The 25,590-nt window shown below is 39.6% G+C and overlaps 1 protein-coding gene across 1 annotated transcript in view; it reads left to right on the top strand.

Moving 5' to 3' along the window:
• The window catches only part of LOC306864585 (contactin-associated protein-like 2), a 388,195-nt gene that overhangs the window by 310,637 nt on the left and 51,968 nt on the right, over nucleotides 1-25,590 (top strand). Inside the window, exons 16-17 of the mRNA XM_079408681.1 lie at nucleotides 10,038-10,208; nucleotides 25,365-25,583. Of these exons, the coding sequence (XP_079264807.1) occupies nucleotides 10,038-10,208; nucleotides 25,365-25,583 (390 nt within the window). The remainder of the gene's footprint in view (nucleotides 1-10,037; nucleotides 10,209-25,364; nucleotides 25,584-25,590) is intronic.

The following is a 25,590-nucleotide window of genomic DNA, read 5'->3' as shown; positions in this document are numbered from 1 at the left end:
GAATGGAAGGGAGAAGTCCGCGTAGGCAAGCACCGGGGCCCTGATAAACATTCCCTTTAACTCATCAAAGCTATTTTGGCACTGAATGGTCCAAACGTCAGCAAAACTCTGCTCCGCTCGCTTCCTGGGCTTCACACCTCCACACTCCGCAACCAGCCTATGCAGAGGGGCCGCTATCTTCGCAAACCCCTCCACAAAGCGGCGGTAATAACTGGCGAAGCCCAAAAAGGAGCGGAGCTCGGAAACACTGGTGGGCCTTGGCCACCGAGCCACCGCCTCAATCTTTCTTGGGTCAGTCGACACCCCATCAGCTGATATTACGTGACCAAGATATACTACCTCTGGGCGAAAAAATGAACACTTTTCCAACCTTGCTTTAAGGCCCTCACGCTTCAGCCTACCCAGGACAACCTCCAAGCGCTCCAGGTGCTGTATCACTGAGGAAGAAAAGATGACAATGTCATCTAAATACAGTAGTAATGACTGGCACTGTTGATCACCGAACAATCGCTGCATTAGGCGTTGAAATGTACCCGGGGCATTACACAGCCCAAACGGCATCCTGTTCCACTCGAACAGCCCGAATGGGGTGCAAAAAGCAGTCTTGGATTTATCGCTTTCACTAACAGGAACCTGGTTATACCCGCTGGCTAAATCCATGGTGGAAAACCAGCGGGCACCTGTCAGTGCATCCAAGGACTCCTCGATTCTTGGAAGGGGGAAAGCATCCTTCCTAGTCTTGGAATTCAGTTGGCGGTAGTCCACACACATGCGTAGACTACCGTCCTTCTTTTTAACCAAGACTATTGGGGATGCATAAGGACTGCAACTTTCCCGTATAACCTGTGACTCCAACAGTGCATCAATGTGGGCCTTCACTAGCTCATACTCTGAGGGTGGTATACGGCGATAACGCTGCCGGACAGGGGTGTCATCCAATAAAGGGATGTCATGCGACAGTAGACCAGTGCACCCCAAGTCTCCCTCATGAGCAGAGAACACACACCGATACTCCTGTAATAAGGCCCTAACATGATCCTGATCTTGTGCGGACAAAACAGACAGGTCAATAGAATTAATTTGTTCCTCCACCGGGGAGGCATCCTGCGCACTATGGGAACCAATAGCAGCAATGACCGAATTAACCTCAGTAACCCCCCTGGGCAGACTCACCACATAAACGCTTGTGAGAGTGCCCAGGAGGGTCCGAGGATATAACATTACATCCGTAGTCCCTACGTTTACCACTGGTACGGAGACCGTTCCCCGGGTCACCCGCACCAACGATGATGAAGCTAATAGTCCAGCTGGTAAGCCCAACTCTGTGGGCTCAAATAGCACAGTCTCCTTTGAGAATTGCTCAGAACACGTTGCCAGCACTAATTTTAATGTACCGCCTGGAATACGCCATGCTCGACGGCCTCGTATTCTAACCTGACTCACCCGATCGGCACCTAAACGAGCACCCACCTCGTGACAGTGCTGAAATGCCTGAGTTACAAAATTGGGGGCCTGCAGTAATGAGGGCAGTTCAAAAAGGGCAGGGCCATGCTGCCCAAAGAGCTCCCGGTAACAACGGCTAAGGATATTCATTCCCACAATCCCTGGTACTTTAGTGCATAAGCCGCCAGGGGGATCTCTGACAACAAGCACCCCACAATTTGACACCAACCTGCCACAGAGCTCGACATCCAACTCTACATAACCGATATAAGGGATGTCCAGACCATTGGCCGCCCGCAACTGCAACCATTGGCACGAACGAAGGCGATCTTGACCCCATGGCTCGAAATGCTGTACAAAGCAACTCTCAGTAATGGTGGACACCATAGAGCCAGTGTCTAACAGGCAGGGCACCTGAACCCCACCAATAAGAACCACCAAGTGCGGACATGACGACATCAAACGAGATACCGGACTAATATTCTGACAAACGTCTAAGCCATTCTTTTTCCCAACCGAGCTGTGGCTCTGCAGCTCGGTGGGAACTAGTTTTCCGCCGGCCGCTGGAGACGAGGCTGCCCACTCCCCCCTGCACGAGGAGCCGCAAAAGGAGATTGAGGGTGAAGGGGAATACGTTCCCCCTCACAATCCCTGGCAAAATGACCAGGCTGTTGACATCTTCTACATATTACCGGACTAGTATGAGAAAATTTATTCCGTGGGTATGAAGGATAACCATGTGAATGAGGAGATTGACTCCGAGCAGCAGGAGCATGACCCTGTAGTAATGCCAAACCCTTAGTAAGCTTGTCCAGCTGTACCTGTTGAGATTTTAACATCTCTCTCAACTCACTTAATTCAGAGCTTGGCATTACACTAGCAGTACTCAACGACGGTCCCCCCTGCACCCCATATTGAATCAAAGGAGCTAATGGAACGGACTGACTCCGCCCACGTACACCACCTGGCATTCCCTCCCGCTCCCATCGTATTGCCTCTCTACGAACCTCTAGCAAACTAAAAGTAGGTTGGCGGCGAACTAGCTGCTTAAGTTCACGACGCAAAGAACTATCCACTACATGTTCCACAAATTGATCGCGTAAAAGGGTCTCAGAATTCGACATGACATATGGTGCCTGTTGCTTAACGCCCTCAAGGAGGCTCAGTAGCGCAAGGGAAAACTCTAGCAGAGTCTCTCCTTCCCGCTGCTTTCGTGAGAAAAAGGCCTCCTGCAAGGCCACATATGACTGTGAGCACCCATATAACTCTCGCAATGCAGAAATAATTTTATCCGGGTGCCCTTTTTCAACCGTAGAACGGTGCCGAATCTCTTCCCGTGCTTCCCCCTCCAAATGATCAAACAAAAAAAATGCTCTATCAGTCACAGAGAGGTGACGCAATTGCATACACGCCTGTACTTCCTCGATCCAATCCTCAATGCTGATGCCAGTCCGGCCATTAAACTTTGAGCATTTTCGATCCCGAGGTACGAAAACAAATCTTTCAGGCTGAGCAGCACCCGCACCCAAAGGTACAGGTGCCCCAACAGTTATTACTGGAGCACTAAATGCTGTACTTGGGCCCGGCAATTCAGCAGTACGCTCCTGATGCAATTTCTCATTATCAGCCTTTAGCTGCGCCACCAACTCCCTTAACTGTTGCAATTCCTCCTCCATAATAAATGCACTTACCAATCGTAGAGGGAAGCCAACTGACAGGGGAGATCCGACACACACCAGCTACGTCGCTGTTTTGCCTCAAACAAAAACAAAATACAGACAAACACCTATACTGGATTGTGCAACAACGTTTTTTGTTTTTGTTCTCAAACAAAATACAGACAAACACCTATACTGGATTGTGCAACAACGTTTTTTTTTTTTTTTTTCTCTAAACATACATACCCACGTCCTCACCCAAACACACACAAAACAAAAGACCCTGCCGACTACGCCAAAATGTAGCGTTGTGGTACCAAAGAGTAGAGGAAATTGAGGGGTGAATACCTCATTCTCAACTAGAGACGCCAGAAATGGCAATATATGATCGACTACGCCACCCTGGAAAACCAGGGAAATGATAGCCCTAAGGGCACACAGATTCGTTGTGAGTGAGTGGGTGAGGAAACATGAGTCGTATACGTATAAATAGAAAAAAAGGTTATTTTAATCAATGTCAAATATATAACTAAAAAAAGATTCAAAGTTAAAACCTCCTACATTAACATTTTAGTAATGGGGAACACCATCAATTTGCATCTATTCATACACATAATAAGTAAACAAACTCAAAATTAAAGGAAACAATAAATAACAAACTCAAATTTAAAGGAAACAAATTATCCAAGAGCAGAGGTATCTGGAGGGACGGGCCAGCTGCCACATTGGAAAACCCCCCCCTGAATAAACCACTACAACTACCAAAACGCACACGTGAAGGTTAGATGCCAGAAGACACACAGCACTAGGTGTGAACACCACACGAATGGCAGCGTTGCCTTCACCCTCCAGAAACCCCCACAGCTCCTGCAACAAAAGAAAGGGAAAAAAGAACACAAAACACATAAATCTAAATCGAAGCAGAAATAATATTAAATAATTTAAGGATCTAAACTACTTAACAAAATTAGGACTCTCAATACCACATGAAGACAAGTTAACATTGAAATAAACCAACTTCACTCAGGTTTGCAGTGACAAAACATTAAACAGAAAATGAACAAAAGAAAACCAAATAATCAAACAAAACGTTACCCAAAATTAAACATACAAGATGCTTACGGACCAACGGCATTCAAACAGGCGGCGGCCAAAGAAGGTAACGTTAGTCTGCCAGCCCGTACAGTCAGACGAAGGCACAATCCTCGATAGCAACGTGCGACAAAACCATAGCAGTTAATGGTTGCGGTCATAATAAAAGTCGAGGCAAAACAACGACATAGTCGCAATTATACACAGTCACAGTTCAATGTTGACGCTCAATTCCCACAAATAGCCCAAGAGACCCTCAGTTATGCAGGGGAACCGCGGGATGCTCACTGCACACAAACCACTTCATAGTCGCGCACCATATTGCAATACAGCAGCTCAGTCAGGAACATAAGTGACATACTGTGAGGAGTCGGGAGCCAGCACGCAGCAGGCGCGGGGAAACCAGCTTACCGTCTAAACCTGCAGCAACTACGGATGACGTCACAAGGGCATTACCGAGACGCGTGCCAAGTGGCCATAACATATCCCTTATATCCAACGAAAAAGGGGAGGGGAATTAAACTAAGCGCAGGTGTATGACATTCCCATAGATGGATTCAACCACCCTGCTACACCAGCAACATCTGTGGATTTGGCTCTGGCCCTGGAATTGCCTCTAGTTTTATATCCACATCTGCTATTACATCCCTATTTAAAAGCAAATCTGCTCTAAAGCAATGACTCATGTTGGTTCCTCAAAGGAACAGTTTTCCTCTGTGCTGTCCAAAAGAACTGCTGTTACGTCCAACTTTACAAGTTTCGCTCTTTGGCATAGGGAACATGCTACTGTAGCTGAATGAAACATTGGCAAACAGTAACGCTCAGTCAGCGAATTAATAATCAGCATGCATTTGTCATCTGAAATATACTTTGCATGTCTACACCATCCCTTATTAGTGGCTGTTGTTGAAAGAAGTAGAATCTAAAGCAGAGACCAAGCTTCCTTTGAATCCAGTGCTCATTTTTTCGACATTATGCATCAATGTAAATCTGTTTCAGGTGTTCGAACACCTCTGCTGTCATTATCCTTGACTCTATTAAAGCGAAATGCTCAAGGAACGTCCAAACATTCATTCACTTTTGTCACAGCTCAAGAACACTCCAAATCTTATTGAATCAGTTAAAAAAAATCACATCTGGACATAACTCAAAACTCCTAACCGAGAAAAAAAAATCCTAACCAGAAGTGACACGCGTGAAATTGAGATGCTTTGAAACAATCTGTGTAACATTCCATTCCGAACACAAGATTGTAATCCTTCACTGAAGAAGAACAGCGATGGCTCATCTACAGAACTGTGAATTGTTTCACTGCCTTTTGCTGCCTGGCAGAAGCCATATTTAATAAGCCACATCTACCGCCTTATTAGCCTGATTTAAAAACGCCCAACACATCATTCCAAAAAACACCAGCTCCCATTGCAAATTCTGCAAATCGACAAATAATTAAATGAGTATGCGCTGGAACATTGGGTGTTAATGGATGGAGCTTTAAGGACAGACTGAGAGTCTTGCATTCAGCAAACTTGAATAAAAGAGCTGCTCCTGTGCTGCTGTGATAAGCCCAGACCTCCCTTATGGCCACGTGAACGTCTCCGCTTCTCCTCCTACTCCAGGCGCCACAGAAACACATTGGTGAATTATTCGCAGAACAAGTGAGTACAGGGACAAATAAGCATTGGGTGAAGTTTAGTAAGTATTTTGTTTGTATAGAAAGAGAATTATGGGATCTAGGTGGCTGTGAGAAAGAAAAGGAACATTCCAGGGCATTCAGTGCTGATGGAGTGAACATTTTTTGCAGGTACACACACCAGTAGTTTTATACAGCAGTGATGCTGAATCTGCAGAAATGTAACTACTTGCAGTGTGAATTAGTGTGATGTGGATACAAAGACATTCTTTTTATTGCATTGTTTTCACTGGATGCGTGCAAGGTCTAACTTGTGGCGTGAGCAGTGCAGAACTATTCACAATGAACCAGTTCTTTTAATGAATCAGTCGAAGAAATGCTGAAACAGTGCAAATTAATCACTCACTATATCTGACAGTGGTTCCTATCCTTTTACTTAAAGAGATAGTTTCCCCAAAAATGAAAATTCTGTAATCAATTACTCACCCTCATTAGGGCTGGGCGATATATTGCATGTGATATGCATGCGCATCTCGTCAGTAAAGCCGGTTTCTTGATTAGCGTTAAATCTCCATCACCTGTTTTCAAATGGAGCGGCATTTAATACACTGAGCCGTAGTTCACTGGCAAGCTAGGCAATATCGCTTTCATTATCGCTGATAATGAACGCGATATTGCCTAGCTTGTCAGTGAACTACGGCTCCGTGTATTAAATGCCGCATATCACATGCAATATATCGCCTAGCCCTAACCCTCATGTCGTTTGAAACCAATAAGAGCTTCGTTCAACCATGGAACACAAATTAAGATATTTTTGATGAAATCTCAGAGTTTTCTGACCCTACATAGACATCAAGAGAACTACCACATTCAAGGCCCAGAAAGGTAGTAAGGACATCGTTAAAATAGTCCATGTGACATCAGTTTTTTTGTGCGCAGAGAAAACAAAAATAATGACTTTATTCAACAATTTCTTCTCTTCAGACTAACCGGGACTTGTTGCAACACTTATATATTGTTACACTTTTGCTTTTTTGATTGCTACTATTACCCTCATTTGTAAGTTGCTTTGGATAAATGCATCTGATAAATGATTAAAGGTAAATGTATTTAAACATATATACAGTAATATAGTTAAAATGCATGATTGCTTTTGCATGGCTGTCAATGGAAAAATATGCTTTTTTGCATGCAGAATGTTATAGTTCCTGCTGATGCTAACCAGCTAAACTTTGACCCATTGGTTAGGATAATTATAGTGGGTTTCAGGGATCTTCCCAACTGCAGAAACGAATTGATCCAGAATTAGACAAAACGTTGGACCAAAAAAGAATTTTCACTTAAATTGCTTGTAAATTTTACAAACAATTACAAGGAAATGGCAAGCAATACCTTGAATTAAAAGTAAAACTGAAATTTTATTTCAACTTAAAAAAAAAAACTAACTTTTTTTTTACAGTGTAGTCTCTCTCTCTTTCTGTCTCTCTTTGTTTCCATCTGTCTTGAAATGACATCATCCTCTAAAAACTCTCCGGTCCGTTGTCGCAGTGTTCCTCTCCATCACATTCTGTTTTTTCATTCCTTAGATCTTTTATTCTCTGTCTTCTGCTCTCCTCCTTTCCATACAGTTGTTTTATGCACGACATTAGGGCAAAGAGCACTGATGTTATTTATCTTTCTGATTTAAAGCACATGAGTCACAGTAAATGTCTAGGGATAAATCTGATCTCAGTCATTATTAATGGCAATGTGTTTGTGACTGTCACTCTGTGTTTGTGGTATAACATTTAGCCAGTAGCTGAGCAAAAAAAATATTTCAGTCAGACATTCTGTAGTTTATTTATTACGACATTGCTGAATATGTGAAGAATGTGCCTATAAACAAACCCTGCTGAACTTCCAAGCTAATTTGAAGCTTGTTTAGCTAGTGGACCAGCATCTTTCTGCTAAACCTGGGCCCGTATTCATGAAAAATCTTAGTGCTAAGAGTTGCTCCTAGTAACAAAATTCTAAGAAAATTCTTAGAAATGCGGGTGTTTGGAGAAAATGGACGAAACATGAAGAGGGAGAAGAAATGTGTTGCACACAATGCATGACAGTGAGTTAATAAGACGCTACACATTAGATCATCTCAGACACGGCAGAAATGCCATAGCGCCAGAAATGGACGTAATCACTATCATTAACATATTTGGCAACTGGAAAAATGCAACTATGCAGCAGTGATGATTTGGGTCTGTTACAGCACTTATTGTGTCGCTGTTCATTTCCTATAAAAGTATACGTGAAGTATGAGAGCATGGTAAATAAAAATAAAGAATATATATACATATATAATATGTGTGTGTGTGTGTGTGAGAGAGTGAGAGAGAGTACGGAAAATTTACGTCTGTAATTTCAAAGTGAAGGCTTATATTAAACCCTACTCTTAAATGCGCTCTTTTATTCTTGGACAACCAACTAATTACAGTCTTCAAAAGACTGTGTCATAGCTAGCAACGGGGTCAGCCCCACCTCCTCGCTAAGATAAAAGTTTTTGTCTTTTCCTCACTCAGAGTTGCTCTCAGATTGGTCCTGAATCACTTTTAAACTAAGACTCCTAGTTAGACATTTTTAAGCTAAATTAGGAGCTCTCTAAAAGCATTCTTAGAATCTTTAGGAATACGGGCCCTGGTCTTCGATATATATATATTTTTTTTTTTTACCTGTTGTCTTTAAAGAAGGGGTGGCACATATGTTTTTGAGTGGAAAATCAGTCCAGGTACACTATCATTCAAACGTTTGGGTTTAAATAGTATTATGAGGTAAAAGAACAGTTTTCTATTTGAATGTTTTAATATTGAATTATTCCTGTAATGGAACAGCTGAATTTTTAGCAGTCCAGTCTTCAATGTCACATGTTCCTTCAGAAATCATTCTAATATGCTGATTTAATATGTCTATTATGTATGTTGAAAACAGTATTGCTGCTTAAAAGATTTTTGGAAAGCATGATACATTTGTTTAATATAAAAAGAAAGTTTAAAAGAACAGCAGTTTGTAACAATTTTTGTAACAATATAGATGTCTTGAATGCCACATTTGATCAATTTAATGCAGCCTTGCTGAAGTATTCGTTTCTTCTTCAAAAAAAACTTTGACCCCAAATGCATTAAAAATATGACTGAATTTTGCAGTTAAATTTTTACTTAATTTTATTTGGGTAGTTTTTGGAATTAGTTTTTTTTTTTTATTAGCATCAAGCTTTGTGACATCTTAACCTGCACAAAAAGCACATTTTCAGGGTCTTTAGTTAGTTAGTTAGTTAATTTTCCTTTATGGAAGGTCTTTAACCCTAATCATGAATTTCAGATTTTTTTCTAAAGAAGCAGGTGAATGCATTTTCTCATGCCAGCATCCAAAACACAGCATACTTGTCAACAGGAATTATACGCCAGTATGTGGTGTAGCAAATGTTAGTTTGTAATTGTACAAGGAGAGAATGGCGAACGGGAGCTGGCATGTTATCACCCACACATGCACCCACACGTTAAAACCACCCACAGATTGTCTAATAACTGTCCACGCCAAAGCTCTGGAGATATTCGAGCTAAAGATAAGCTTGCCTCAAACTTGGGTTTGATTTTGAGTGATCTCTCACTATATCCCTCAGCTCAGCTATCACCCAAAATGTCCCCCTTACCTGAAAAACGCACTACTCATCGTCTTAGAGAGAAATGACACTTTATTTTTGTCTCTTCCACTCACATAAGTGGCTGTATTACACGATGGGTGGGGGTCAAACCTCAGAGCATCAGAAAGGGAAGATGTTGGCAAGCTGGCTTTGAAATAACTCTTAGGCACCACACACTCTCCATTCCCCTGCTACAGACGTGCACTTCCACTCACATTTGTGACAAGAGCTGACTTGTATGATTGAATTGTTGTTTTCCTCATGTTTGGTGGTTTCCTCCTAAGTGTGTTTTGATGATACAGGTCACTTCTCAAATAGTTTTTTTGAGTATGAGACCTCTGAAGACTGGACACAGTGCAGAATACAGAATCAGGCAATGCAATAAGTCATTTTGTGTCAGCGAAAGCTTTGCTTTTGTGAATTTCATGGTGGTTTAATGCGGTTCAGGTTCAGATATTGGATAAAAAGGACCTTGACTGCAGACTTCAGAAGCAGAACTGTTGAAACTTACATTCGGCCTGTTCTCTGGTCTGTTTTACAGGAAGCTACTGGAACGCGGCATCATTCAACACACCGTCTTCATACCTGCACTTCTCCACTTTCCAAGGAGAAACGAGTGCTGATATCTCATTTTACTTCAAGACCTCTGCTCCCTATGGGGTGTTCCTGGAAAACCTTGGAAACACGGATTTCATCCGTCTGGAGTTGAAATGTAAGAGCCTGGCTCATGTTATCTTTGTTTCTTCTTGTTTTTTTTATCCCTTTCTCAATCTCTGTCTGTCTTGCTGCTCGCTGAATCCCTTGGTTGTGCACTTACTGCTGTGAAGTGTGAAATTTGAAGAAAGTGCTGAGCAGGCGCTTTAGAAATTTTGCCTTGAATCATTTGCTCACCAGTGGATCTCTGTAGTGAATGGGTCCAAACAGCTCATAAAAACATCACAATAATAAACAAATAATCGACACGACTCCAGTCCATCAGTAAATGTCTTGGGAAGTGAAAAGCTGTGCGTTTGAAACAAATCATTTAAAAAAATCATTAAAGAGTTTTAACTTTAAACTGCTACATGTCCATAAAACCAGAATTGATGAACTGACAAAGAAAAGTATTTGCAGCTCTGATTATAATACATTCGCCGCATATGTTCGGCTGATTGTTCTCTATTGAACACAAATGGAAGCTTAAGAAAAAGAAAACACTGCCAAATTGAAACACTCTGCGTAATTGCTCATAAATGTCTATTTAGTGACATTTTACAGCCTTTTTCTGCAAAAGAAGTGCCTAGATTATACATGAAGCACCATAACGGAGGATTTGAATTGTACGTTGTGTAAAAAAACGAAGCAAAAGAGGCGAATCTCTTTCTTGCAGATTGAGTTTTCACCCCATAAGCCGAGCTGGCTGCTCCTTCACACTGTTTACTGCACAATAGGCAATACAGAGAGCAAAAATACACCATTGCGGATAAATCTTGTTGCATGCAGTGTTTCATGTTTCCTGAAGTGGCTCATTGTTGCAGAACGATTTTTCGCTTTGTAATGTATTACTCAAATGTCTGTGTAAATCTTGAAATGCTGTTGTTATGTGCTTTGTCTCCCATTTCTGCACCAGTCAAGTGTTCCAGTCTTATCTAGACTGAAGGCCAGAGGAGAAAAGAACAGATTCAGCTTTTACATAGTCAATAGCTAATGGTTTTTATGCAAACACAAACATACAGTAATTTGTTTTATTTATTTTCTGACCTAAATGATTAAAAAAAGTCTAATAATTTATTTTATACCTAAATACGTTTACTCATATATCCTCTCAGAGGTGTGCATCAGATAAAAAAATAATCACAGCAATAATGTCTTTATATCGCTCTGATTGGCTGATTGCTCTGTCAGTGTCATAATACACATCTATTGTGTTCACAACCAGTCTGCAAATAGGCCTGAATGAATCAACCTGGTGAAAATGGATGGACTGATTACAAAATAAATAATCGCCATTCATGCAAATCAAATGAAATTATTGGAAAATACATTCTGTGAGCACAAATTTAGTAACCAGTGACTATTTACGATATAGCCAAAGCAACAGTTAATACTTACAAATAAAAACTTTCTTAAGTAGATTATTTAAAGTATGAAATATTCTGGTATTTATTTATTTGTTTGTTTCTGTTTTGTCTTTTGTTCAGATTTATTTTTAAAATATATTTTATTAGATTATATTATATATTATATTATTTAAACTATTATTATATACATAACTGGATACTTTATACTGGTGTTAATTTAACAGTTTATATTAATTAATTTATATGATATTATTATATTATACTTATTATTGTTTTAATTTTTTTTAGAAACTTCACAAAAACTTTGAAATATCCTGGTATTTAGTTAGTTAGTTTTCATTTTGTGTTCACCTTTATTTTTTACTATATTTTATTAGATTAGATTATTTAAACTATTATTATATACTTGTTGAGAGATTTTGAAATATCCTAGTGTTAATCTATTATATTATATTATATTATTATTTAAACTTGAGATTTTGAAATACTGTGATATTCACAAATAGAAAATAAATATAAACATACAAAAATATTATAATAGTTTATTGGTTGACTGGTGATAGTGTAGTGCCTCATAGCTGTGTTCACTGATTTAAAAGTTATATTAAAATTGTCCTTATGTGTTGAGTATTTATCAATACTGTGCTCTGGTAGCAGGAAATCATTCCCTCAGTTTTTACACCCACACACACGCACACACACACAATCCTGAGCCAGTAGTGTGTTCTCCAGCCGTATCCCCAGGCACTGGTGTATCTCTCAAGGGCTTTGAAGATGCACACGGAGGAAAGGAAAGCTGCTTAGTGGCTCCATTTGTCAAATTCACACGTCCTGCAGTCTCCCTGTCCTCATCTCAGGGGCACAAGGGAACGTGAGGGTTACGGTGAGGCAGAGGACGTCACATTCCCTGCTCTCTCATTTACACACATTCCTGAATCCATACATAACCCATTATTTTTACACCCTACTGCTTTACCCTTCGTTTGGACTGGGAGAAGCAAATCTTGTTCTGTTCCCTCCATTCTTAAATAAAAACAGAAAAAAAAAGCTTCAGGTGAGACCAAGCAGAGAGAACAGCGACTCGCTTAGTGCTTTCTCAGAGGCTGGTGACAGCAAAACATCAATCACTTGATGGAGGAGTGCTGGGAGAGAGACGGCCAGCCGGGCATTATGCATACAGCCCATGTAAAAGTCTGCATGCCTGTCTGTGGAGAAGACAGCACTGAGTGTTTGTGCTGCTAGCAGGGCACGGATGCATACAAAGTGGCCCTGAATGAGCCTGGCATGATCGGAATATGGAGGAAACAGGAAGGAATTAGCGCTTATTGCTGCTCGTTTTGCCCCAGCAGTGCCTCGGCCCTCCAGAGAGTAGAAGGTTATTGGCATCAGAGATCACTGAGGGTCTCCACATGACAGATGTGCTGCCTTTCCATATTCAGCTCTCAATCAGGTGCTTTACTCAGCTAGAGACTCTGCGTATTAGTGAAGGCTGGTGTGTAGGAAAGAAAAATTACAAATAAGATCACATAAATATTGAATTGAATGCAGTAAAAACAGTAACACTGAAATATTATTGCAATAATATTTTGATATACACTGAACAAAATTATAAACGCAACACTTTTGTTTTTGCCCCCATTTTTCATGAGCTGAACTCAAAGATCTTTTTCTATGTAAACAAAAGGCCTTAGTGAGCACTTACACAGGGGAAGTCGTGGCCTACTGGTTAGAGAGTCGGACTCGTAATCCAAAGGTTGCGGGTTCGAGTCTCAGGCCGGCAGGGATTGTAGGTGGGGGGAGTGAATGTCCAGCGCTCTCTCCACCCTCAATACCACGACTGAGGTGCCCTTGAGCAAGGCACTGAACCCCCAACTGCTCCCCGGGCGCCGCAGCATAAATGGCTGCCCACTGCTCCAGGTGTGTGTTCACGGTGTGTGTGTGTTCACTGCTGTGTGTGTGCACTTTGGATGGGATAAATGCAGAGCACGAATTCTGAGTATGGGTCACGTCACTTTTCACTTTCACTTTTTTCACTCACTTCTCCTTTGCCGAGATAATCCATCCACCTCACAGGTGTGGCATATCAAGATGCTGATTAGACAGCATGATTATTGCACAGGTGTGCTTTAGGCTGGCCACAATAAAAGGCCACTCTAAAATGTGCAGTTTTATCACACAGCACAATGCCACAGATGACGCAAGTTTTTAGGGAGCGTGCAGTTGGCATGCTGACTGCAGGAATGTCCACCAGAGCTGTTGCCCGTGAATTGAATGTTCATTTCTCTACCATAAGCCGTCTCCAAAGGCGTTTCAGTACATCCAACTAGCCTCACAACCGCAGACCACGTGTAACCACACCAGCCCAGGACCTCCACATCCAGCATCTTCACCTCCAAGATCGTCTGAGACCAGCCACCCTGACAGCTGCTACAACAGTCGGTTTGCATAACAAAAGAATTTCTGCACAAACTGTCAGAAACCATCTCAGGGAAGCTCATCTGCATGCTCGTCGTCCTCATCGGGGTCTCGACCTGACTGCAGTTTGTCGTCGTAACTGACTTGAGTGGGCAAATGCTCACATTCGATGGCGTCTGGCACTTTGGAGAGGTGTTCTCTTCACGGATGAATCCCGGTTTTCACTGTACAGGGCAGATGGCAGACAGCGTGTATGGCGTCGTGTGAATGAGCGGTTTGCTGATGTCAACGTTGTGGATCGAGTGGCTCATGGTGGCAGTGGTGTTATGGTATGGGTGGGCGTATGTTATGGACAATGAAAACAGGTGTATTTTAGTGATGGCATTTTAAATGCACAGAGATACCTTGACGAGATTCTGAGGCCAATTGTTGTGCCATTCATCCATGACCATCACCTCATGTTGCAGCATGATAATGCACGGCCCCATGTTGCAAGTACACAATTCCTGGAAGCTGAAAACATCCCAGTTCTTGCATGGCCAGTTGAGCATGTTTGGGATGCTCTGGATCGGCATATACGACAGAGTGTTCCAGTTCCTGCCAATATCCAGCAACTTTGCACAGCCATTGAAGAGGAGTGGACCAACATTCCACAGGCCACAATCAACAACCTGATCAACTCTATGCAAAGGAGATGTGTTGCACTGCGTGAGGCAAATGGTGGTCACACCAAATACTGACTGATTATCAGACCCCCCCAATATAGTAAAGCTGCACATTTTAGCGTGGCCTTTTATTGTGGCCAGCCTAAGGAACACCTGTGCAATAAACATGCTCTCTAATCATCTTGATATGCCACACCTGTGAGGTGGATGGATTATCTCGGCAAAGGAGAAGTGCTCACTAACACAGATTTAGACAGATTTGTGAACAATATTTGAGAGAAATAGGCCTTTGTGTATATAGAAAAAGTCTTAGATCTTTGAGTTCAGCTCATGAAAAATGGGGACAAAAACAAAAGTGTTGCATTTATAATTTTGTTAAGTGTATTTTAAATATGTAAACTAAATATAATTTATTCCTGTGATGACAAAGCTCAATTTTTAGCAGCTATTACTCCAGTCTTCAGTGTCAAATGATCCTTCAGAAATTATTCTAATATGCTATTTGATACTCAAGAAATATTTGTATTATTATTAATAAACTGTTAAAAACAGTTGTGCTTAATATTTTTGTAATTTTTTTCAGTATTACAGATTCTTTAATGAATATAAGAACATTTATTTGTAATAGAAATCTTTTTTTGCAACATATAAATGTTAGAATTGTCGTTACTGTCACGTTTTGTGAACAAAAGTATTAATTTCTTTAAAAAATAGATCTTGCTGACCAAAGAAGTTCTGTAGTCCGGCCTGAAGTCAATATTGCTAACCCGTAAAAATGCAGTACTCTTTGGTCCTAATAGTAGCACAGAATTACCCAGTTTACCATTTTTCTGATGTTGTATAGAGAATAGAGAGAGCAGAACTGATCTAAAAAAGTTGGGAAAGACACATTAAAACCCTCATCAGCCTGTCTCATGAATATTAATAATTAGGTGATGTAACATTCACCCAGTAGTTCTAAATAATTGAAGCCAAGTGGGTTGTAGCTGCATTAGGGGATGAGCTCTCACATTAAAGAACAACTATGCTAAGCACAATGATCAAAGACGTCAATCTAGCATGTTTACTTTGCAAAACAATTAAAAAGAGCACAGACGGATTTACCACTCACCATTTGCGTGATCCTTCAGGCTACTGCCATTCGGTCGTAAAGCCATTGTATATAATTATCTCCCAAAAAGTTGAGAGTGGTCAAACTTAGAAAGTTACAATGATTCCTATGCCTCTGAGAGAGAACGGTGAAGTAAAGAGAGCAAAAACAAAGTTCAAATGTGTGCTGTTGTGTGTGTGTATCAGTGTCTGAGTCTAAGCCTCTGTGTCTAAGCTTGTCGACCGCACTGGTAGGTCATCTACAGCGGGCACCCAGCGTAAACATTCCAGAGCTTTTCTCTAAAGCTGGATATTCACCTTCTGCATGAATCCTTCCTGAAAAGAAGAGTAATCAGGCCTGGCTGCAGGCCTGTGTGTGAGATTAAGAGTGTGTTGGGGCCAGTTGTGCGTGTGTGTAGGCAGAGGAGCAGATTGTGAAATTGAAGCTCTCCGCCTTTTTTTCTAGCCTTCCATTATGTCTCATCGATTTATGCCCTGACTCCTAATCCTACTTCCTTATTTTGGCCTGCCTGGTTTTCTTTAGTTACGGCTCAAAACTGAGGCCCAGTGAAATCCACTCAGAGCATGAAATGAGTGGAGGGCACCGCGCTGGGTTACTGTCGAGTGGGAGTTTGATTTCAGTTAGACATCTAGATCAGCTGCCCTCTGCGTTCTGACTTCTCAAATATTTTAATTATTGTTCTAAAATTATGCAATTATGTTTTATGTTGAATTATTTAACAAAACAATGTTTTTCATGCTGTGTGAATGTAGCTGTGTAAAACACACATGCTGGTGCCCTTGAAATTGGTCTGAGGGTCTTGAACAGAAAGAGAACAGAATGATGCAGTTAATGTCAAATTAAGTACAGTAAGTGTGTTAATTGTTGAATAAATTAAACATACTTAATTATGGAAGCTTGTTCCCACCACGGAATAAAAAATAAAAAAGGTAATTGTGACTTTATATCTGTTTTTATCTTTCACAAATGTTTTTCTTACAATTCTGAGTTTACAACTCTTTTTTTTTTCTTGTTACCACCACAGAATAAAAAAAATTAAAATGTAATTGTGACTTTTATGTCACAGTTCTGCCTTTTTTCTCACAATTGCGAGTTTGTGTCTCACAATACAGACCTTTCTTCTCAGAATTGCAAGTTTGTCTTGCAAATCTTAGAAAATAAATCACAGAATTGCAAGGAAAAATATCATAATTGTGAAATTGAAAAGTCACAACTCTCAATTTTGTTGTTGTTATTACCGCCACAGAAAATTAAGTGTATAGCGTTAGTTCTGGCAAGTCACGTGAGTCGAGCTTGCATCAGCTGACTCTCAGCTGATCACATCTAGCTATAGGAATACGACACCTATCACGGCATTCCTATAAGCTCTATTCAGTATTATTCAGCAGTTTTTTAGCTTGCTCGAGAGCACATTACCCTCCTCCATCCCCAACTCCTCCTTTCGCCACAGTCAGGACTTGGCTTTCTGATATTCCTTGTTGAATCAGATACCTTTTATCTTGAATAATTTTAATTAATCCACTTAAATATCATTAAGTACATTAATGATATCTGCTTTGTTCTGCTCTGTTTACCCTTGGGGGTTATTATTGCTGCTCTCCCTGCTCATTCATGACAGGCTGCATGAGAGTTTTTGCCCACACAAAAAAAATGGGCAAACTTAAAAGTTTAAGGCAACCAGCTTCAGCAGATTTTTGAGTTTTCTCAATGTCTTGTTTTAAGTTTATACAACAAAAAGTTGAGAAATTTCCTAAAAAAAATAAGTTGAGAAAACTCAGCTGCCTCAAATTTTTTATTGATTTATTTTTACAGTGCAGAGCAGAACCATGCTGCCAAACCAAACTGTACGCGAAGTGTCAGTCATTTTGACGAAAGTGGTCCTGACAGAAATGTAATTGCGATTTTTATGTCACATTTTTTCGCAATTGTGAGTTTACGTCTCACAATACAGACTTTTCTTCTCAGAAGTGCAAGTTTATATCAATTCTGAGTTTGTCTTGCAAATCTAAGAAAGTAAATCACAGAATTGCAAGGGAAAAAATTTGTAATTGTAAAATAAAAAGTCACAGTTGCCTTTTTATTTTTAATCCTGTGGCAGAAACAAACATCAATGTTTAATTAATCTGAGTCATTTTATGTGCTGTTAATTGTGCTTAAACACCAAAATATTATTTTACTGTAAATGCATATTTGTTTAAACAAGGTTGGTATATTATTTTAATTGAGAACCCTTTCTTATTATTGTTGTTGAAAACAGTTGTTTTCAGCCCTAATCTTAAAGTAATGTTTTTGTAGCAACCGTGATACATTTTTTTCAGGATTCTTTAATGAATATGAAGTTCAAAAGAACAGCATTTGTTTGAAAAAAGAAATCATTTGTAATATTATAAAGGACTTTAAATGACAACATATTCTCACTTAAATTAGAATAAGAGATATTCTAATACCGTGTGGTACACCCTCAAAAAGTATCACTGACTGTCAATGAGCTCTGAGTCTCTTTCTTTATCTCTCTGTCTCTCTTTGTCTGTCTTTCTGCTGGTGCCCCCTGTTGGCATTAACTAGTACAATCTCCCTACTGTAAGTCTGGCACTAGCCCAGGGGAAAAGAACCTCTCGACAGATGATTGAATGATGGGTGGAGGCCCACATCTGCTGCTTCAGCTCCGTTTCATCTCAAACGCTCTCTGCCACTCCCTCTTATCTCTGCTGAGGAAATCTTGACATCAACCACCACTGAATATTCATACCTGATTCCAAGGCATAACTGAGCTGATTACTCTCCCTTTTCCTTTTCACTTTTTCTATACAAAAATTATTTATTAAGTTTAACCAATTCATGTTTTATACTTTGTGCTTTCAAGCTTTTCAGTTGGAATGACTCATACGGTCTAACTATGTGGTCTAACAGTCTAACTGTTTAATGGCAAAAGTTTATTTTTCTATTTTCTATTTTTATGTTCATATTCCAATTGTGCTGTTTCGCTCTTTAAAGGGCATATATTTGGGGATTAACACACTGGAACGGTAAAATCTTAGTTGAGCCCAAAAATTTGATTTTTTTTTTTACTTCACTGCATAAAAATAAAAGCAAGCGGGAGCCTTTTCTAAAACACTCTCTTTTTCTCCAGTGCTTATAAGTCATGGCAGCCTTCACTGCATTTCTACACATCACAGTTTTTGGACATGGAAATAGCTGTTGGTCTTGTCAGATCTTCCCAAAAGTATCATTGTTATTTTTTTGTCCACAGCAAGGCTCTTTGCCTGGGTTGTTGGCTGAATGTGGATATAGCTTGGATCCTCTGTGGGCTCAGATGGTGGGAAGATCCTTAGTCTCTCTTTAATGCATCTTTAATGAAGTGAAGGCTCTCTCGGGGCCCGAGGGAGAAATGGCAATGTGACTCTGCAGAACACCTGCATGAGTCTTGCATGAGAATCAAGAGCTCTTGCTAAATGCATTGATATATGCATAAGAAAAGATCCGCCTTTGATTGGGTCTGTACCCTTAAAATATCCTTTGTATTACATTGTAAAATAACCAAGAGAAGGAAAAGTGACAGATATAAGATTGCTTTACATGAATAATTGGGAGTTCACTCAAAAATTAAATATCGTCACCCTCAAGTCCTTCCAAATGTTTGACTTTCTATAGAAGATATTTTGAAAAAAAAAAATGTCTGTTGATTGTCCATGCAGTAAACATTAACGTGGACCAGTGTTCTTTTGTACCCTATTGACTTTCATTGTGCACTTAAAAAAAATTGTTGTTAAAAATTACACTCAGAAATTGGTATTAAATCTGACAAATAGCAGGTAAAGCACTGAAAAAGTGACTGAATTAAACATTAATTTTGAAGTAGAAAGACTGAAATAGTATTTATCTAAAAACATACTCCGATAATCTGTTTTATTCATGTCGTTCCCAAGCCATAAGACCTTCGTTCATCTTCTGAAATCCGAGAGCTTTCTGACCCTGCATAGACAGCAACGCAACTGACACATTCAAGGCCCAGAAAGGTAGTAAGGACATTGTTAAAATAGTCCATGTGACATCAGTGGTTCAGCCTTAATTTTATGAAGCTACGAGAATAATTTTTGTGTGCAAAGAAAACAAAATTTATTCAACAATTTCTTCACTTCTGGGTCAGTCTCCGACACCATTCACAAGAGTACCTCGACACATTGAACGTGTCAGTTGTGTTGCTGTCTGTGGAGGGTCAGAAAGCTCTTGGATTTCATAAAAAATATCCTAATTTGTGTTCTGAAGATGAACGAAGGGTGAGTAATTAATGACAGAATTTTAATTTTTGGGTGAACTATTCCTTTAAAGAAAATTCTGGTTTATTGCATTATAATTTCATTGTGACATGCAGATACCAGAATACAATGCAAATTACCATTCACCATCTGTATAAAAGTCAGCTAGTGGTATCATGAAATGCATTGGGCTGTAACTGCTCTGTTAGTTTGGTAGATCTACTCTCAGCTGGTTTGGCGGGCGATCTAATATACCCATATAAACACGAACCCACTTTTTCACTGCGATGCTGTTTGGCTTGTTTATTTTGTTTAGTTTTCCTTGTGAATGCAAGAGCAACGGTCCACTGAATGCCCTCAGTTGTGGACAGCAGAGCGGTCCACACACATAAACGAGCACACACACAAGCGAGAACGCTCCCCAAGAACAGTAGCGCACTCTTGATGTTCAGTGCTGGCTGGCCAAGTGCAGGAAATCCAATTACAGGGATCAGAGGGCTGAGAATGGTGGAGCAGCCCTAGTCCAAACTACACACCTGCCAGACCTGCCCTCTTCCTCTCTTTCTCTATCTTTTGCTGTCTCTCTCTCTCACAAAGGGTCTGCAGCAGGATTGGGTCTGAGTTTATTAAGTCACTGGCTTCTTTTAGTTAACATTTCTGTTGAAGCATGTAGCATCTAGTGTTGTCACAGTGGAGCTGAATTTTCATTTTCTGAGAGCTAAATCACCAAATGTTGTTCTTACTCTCTTTTATTTTATTGTTTTTTTTCTTTCTTTCTTTTGCTTAGTGTCCAGTGTCCACATAGTTAGTTCTGTGTTGTTCTGCACTAAAAGAAAACAGGGCACAATGTGCTATGTTAATACTGCATGTAGGAATTTTCTATATAGATTTTTCACAGGTGTTTTACCTGTAGCACTCATTGCATTGTGTTTTAAGATTAAAGGAAGTGTCTACAAACTTAACTGTCCAGGAAGAAAATTACCAGTTCCTTTTTTCATTTTTAATAGTTATTTTCTATCTATATTTGACTAAATTATTGATGAGATTTTGCTCATTACGTCACTATGTTTAGTGAAGTTGTTGCAATACATATGTGGGTGTTTCTACAGCCTCAAGCATTTCTATTTCCCAGGGGTTGATTTTTTTTTTAACTGAAACACTTGTCACTGTTTTATGAAGGTCATATTAAATCTTTTACCATGGCATCATCATTTTGTGTTGCTTTTTCAATTTCAATCTTAGACTATGACAAAGACTAAGTCCGTTAATGTTAATACTGACAATCTAAACAAAGAGTGTTTTTTAATAAACTGCTTTTGTATTTTTTTGTGATAACTATTTAGATATTTAACTATTCCCTCAGCTGCTTCATAATTTTCATTATGCTAAACATCTCTGCCCCAAATAAAGTTCAAGGTGTAATTTTATCAATTTATATACAGTATATTACATGTGTATATACACTCACCTAAAGGATTATTAGGAACACCATACTAATACTGTGTTTGACCCCCTTTCGTCTTCAGAACTGCCTTAATTCTATGTGGCATTGATTCAACAAGGTGCTGAAAGCATTCTTTAGAAATGTTGGCCCATATTGATAGGATAGCATCTTGCAGTTGATGGAGATTTGTGGGATGCACATCCAGGGCACGAAGCTCCCGTTCCACCACATCCCAAAGATGCTCTATTGGGTTGAAATCTGGTGACTGTGGGGGCCATTTTAGTACAGTGAACTCATTGTCATGTTCAAGAAACCAATTTGAAATGATTCGAGCTTTGTGACATGGTGCATTATCCTGCTGGAAGTAGCCATCAGACGGTTAGTTGACGATACTCCCTTATAACTGAGCTAGAATATATAACGTATGCTTACTTGTGTTATCTTGTGTGCTCATAACTGTGCTCATAACTTTAAAATGGGCCACAACTGCTGTTTTGATGGCAGTGGGCCTTTGCTCACAGACAGAGTTCAGAGTACTGGCAGCCCGTGTCATAGATCTCCTCCTCCAGTTCAGAATCTGAGATGAACAGGTGGCTCTGTGGATGCCAACTCGAACACTTATCCCCAATTCCTGTGACATCAGCTTCAGTATGTAGCACAGTAAAACAGCACCCCCTACTGAGAGCAGCAGGAACACCTGCCACTCCAGCCATAAGAAACCAGAAAACAGACCTCCTTTTTATATTTTGGCATAAATAACAAATAAAACCAACTTTAGGCAGCTCACAGTAGTAGATATTTGTAGGAAAAAGCTGATCGTAATGGCACAAATGATTTGTATTTGGACAGTCCACTGTGTGTGTGCGTGTGCGTGCGCGTGCGTGTGCGTGTGTGTGTGTGTGTGTGTGTCTCTCTGCAGCTGTCAGGTACTTGGTGTCATATCACAGCACTTCTCTTAGCTTCCTAAGATGGTGACAATAGCATTGGCCAACTGTCACTGCAGGCTCACTGTGCTGTCAACACAAAGCAGATCCAATTTAGTTCTTGCCTTCAGCATCTGTGCAGCCATAGTAACCACCTGCGAACGGAACCTGTCGGCCCAATGAATTTAGAAACATGCTTGACTAGAAGCCAGGTTTGTCCTTTTAAATAATTTTACTTCAGTGTCTAAAGGGCAGGCTTTTGTTTTTCTTGGCTTTGTGCAGTGCATGTATTAGCGGGTGTGTATCATATTGTTAATTATAAATTAATATTTACCCATCTGGTGCTATCATTCATGAAAGCCCTCATTTTCTGGAGTTGTCAGTAAACTGAACTAAACCTCAGAACAAACATACGTAACATTTTGACCAATGACGGGACCGTTTGTGTGTTACTTGTGTTAACAAATTTTGGTCTGTTTTGAAACGTTGGCTTGTGAAAATGAACCGAACCAATAAGAAATTCCAACAATTTAGTCCTTGTTTTGAAACAACCCAAATTAAATACAGAACTTAAAACATCTTAAGGTTCTCATACAGTATTTTAAGTCCACAAATACACAGAAGTCATTTTTATATACTACAAATCAAAAGTTTTGGGTCAGTGTTTTTGAAAGAAGTCTTGTTTGTCAAGTAAAATACAGTAATATTGTGAAATATTATCACAATTTAATATATTTTTAAATATAATTTATTGTCGTGATGTCAAAGCTGAGTTTTCATCAGCCATTACTCCAGTCTTCAGTGTCACATGATCTTCCAGAAATTATTCAAATGTGCTGATTTGCTGCTCAAAAATCATGCAGGTATTATCAATGTTGAAAACAGTTGTGCAGCTTAATATTTTTGTGGAAACCATGATACATTTTTAGGATACTTTAATGTTTGTAAAAAAAAGTCAAAAGAACAGCAAATGTCATTTTTACAACAATGTGAATGTCTATACTATAACTTTTGACCAATTTAATGCATCCTTGCTGAATAAGTGTTAATAAGTATGCAAATATAATTTCTGAGACTGTTATCCGATGATGTTGATTCACAAATACACGTGATTTAAACAAAGTACTCTCAGTAAGGATAGATGGTGTTTGTGCTGACTATCAGACTATCAAATGAGCTCCAGTCAACCTCTCCATAAATCTAGAAATGCCTCCATAATAAATGCAATGCTTGTTGTACATAGACATTTCAAAGGTGTCTTGAAGTGTGACACCAAGTCGCTGTCTGAGCATCTGAAGCACTTGTTTTAGGAAATGATCATGTGGCGTCATGAATAATTATGAGAGTGGCTTATCAATAGATACGCTATGCAGTCTTTAAACACAATCGCACTACAGTGTTGGGTTGAGAGTGGATGATGGCACTGTTGCTGTGACGTGTCTCGGGTGTTTCTAAATCAGGATTTATCAAGGGTTAAACCACAAAAGGCCTTGCCCTCCGGGGCTAAGCATGACACACCACAGCAGTCGTGGCTCAAACACACCTCGCCTCTCTTCTCCTTTCTCCTGCCATAAATACCATCTCCTCCTACAGGAGTACAGCTGTCAATCTTCACTGTTTATGGAGGAGAATATGCAACACTGACTCATTAAAAGCTGTTGTGGCCTAAAATTAATTCAGCATGGTGAATAAACACTCTCCAACTCAGTTTAGGGCTGTTAAGAGGAATTTTAATGATGTGCTTGAGCGGAGCAGTCTGATGAGTTTTGTAATTCTGCATTTTAAGTCAACTTTGGATTGTTGTTCTGCAAAACATTTATTGAGTAAAACAATAATATATGATCATTAAATTAGCCATTTAATTAAACATGCTGAATGACCTGTGTTGACATTTCAAGTAATTATGCAGTCACGTAATCTAACACATAGAAAAATAAAGAATTAATTACTTACTAATTAAAATGTGAGTTTAAAAATTACTGTTAAAGTTAAGTACAGAAAATGTTTCACCATCAACTAGTTTTAATATAATGCATAAAATTTTGCTAAAAAATAAATAAATAAATGACTTACCCACAAACCATTCAAGATGTAGATGTGTTTGTTTCTAAACTGGAACAGATTTGGAGAAATTTTGGCATCACCAATGGAACCTTCTGCAGTGAATGGGTGCCGTCAAAGTGAGAGTCCAAACAGCTGATAAAAACATAACAACAATCCACATGACTCCAGTACATCAGTTAATTTCTTGTGAAGAAAATCTTAAAATCTTTTAACTTTTAAATATTACTTCAGGTTCAAGTTCATAATCCATAATGACGCTTCCTCCACTGAAAAGTTCATCCCCTCTTGTCCTTTCACATCAAAATCCACCAACATATTTGTTTAGAACTGTTTTTGCTTGTAAACAGTGCTTGATCTGTGCACATTTCTCCTCAGAGAAGATTACTTTTTTACTGGAGAAAGCGGACTCGTTTTAGCCAGAAGCAAGAGTTTGAAGTTAAAAACGTCTTAATGGATTTGATTATTGCACACACACACAACTGATGGACTGGAGTCATATGGAGTACCTTTTGTGATACTTTTATCAGCTCTTTGGACTCTCATTCTGACGGCACCCATTCACTGCAGAGGATTTGTTGGTGAGCAAGAGATGTAATGCTAAATTTCTTCAAATCTGTTGAAGAGACAAACTCATCTACATTTGGATGGCCTGAAGGTGAGTAAATTTTCAGCAAATTTTCAATTTTGGCTAAATCATTCTTTAAACTATACCCTGAGCAAGCACTTTGATCTATTTTATTTTTTAACGAAAGCTTAATTTTATTTCTTTTTTTTTTATATTCATTTTTTTTTTCATGTAAAATGATTCAATTTGTTTGTTTGTTTATTTGTTTGTTATACATATTCTTATTTAAAAAAACAAAAAACAAGTGGTGAAAGTTTGAAATAATAGTTTGAGTGGTCTCTCGTTCTGTTTATTTTTCTTCACAGCCCCCACAGTGGTGTCATTTTCGTTCGATGTAGGAAACGGGCCAGTGGAACTGAACGTGCACTCTCCTACCCAGCTGAACGATGACCAGTGGCACCGGGTCAGTGCGGAGAGGAACATGAAAGAGGCCATTCTGCAACTAGACCAAAAATACAAAGAGGTCAGACCTGCACCTACACAGGGACACACACGCCTGGAGCTCTACAGCCAACTTTATGTGGGTAAGGA

This window comes from Barbus barbus (assembly GCF_936440315.1).
Source record: "Barbus barbus genome assembly, chromosome: 46".
NCBI classification, from domain to species: Eukaryota; Metazoa; Chordata; class Actinopteri; order Cypriniformes; family Cyprinidae; genus Barbus; species Barbus barbus.
This window is presented reverse-complemented; position numbering and strand designations above follow the sequence as displayed.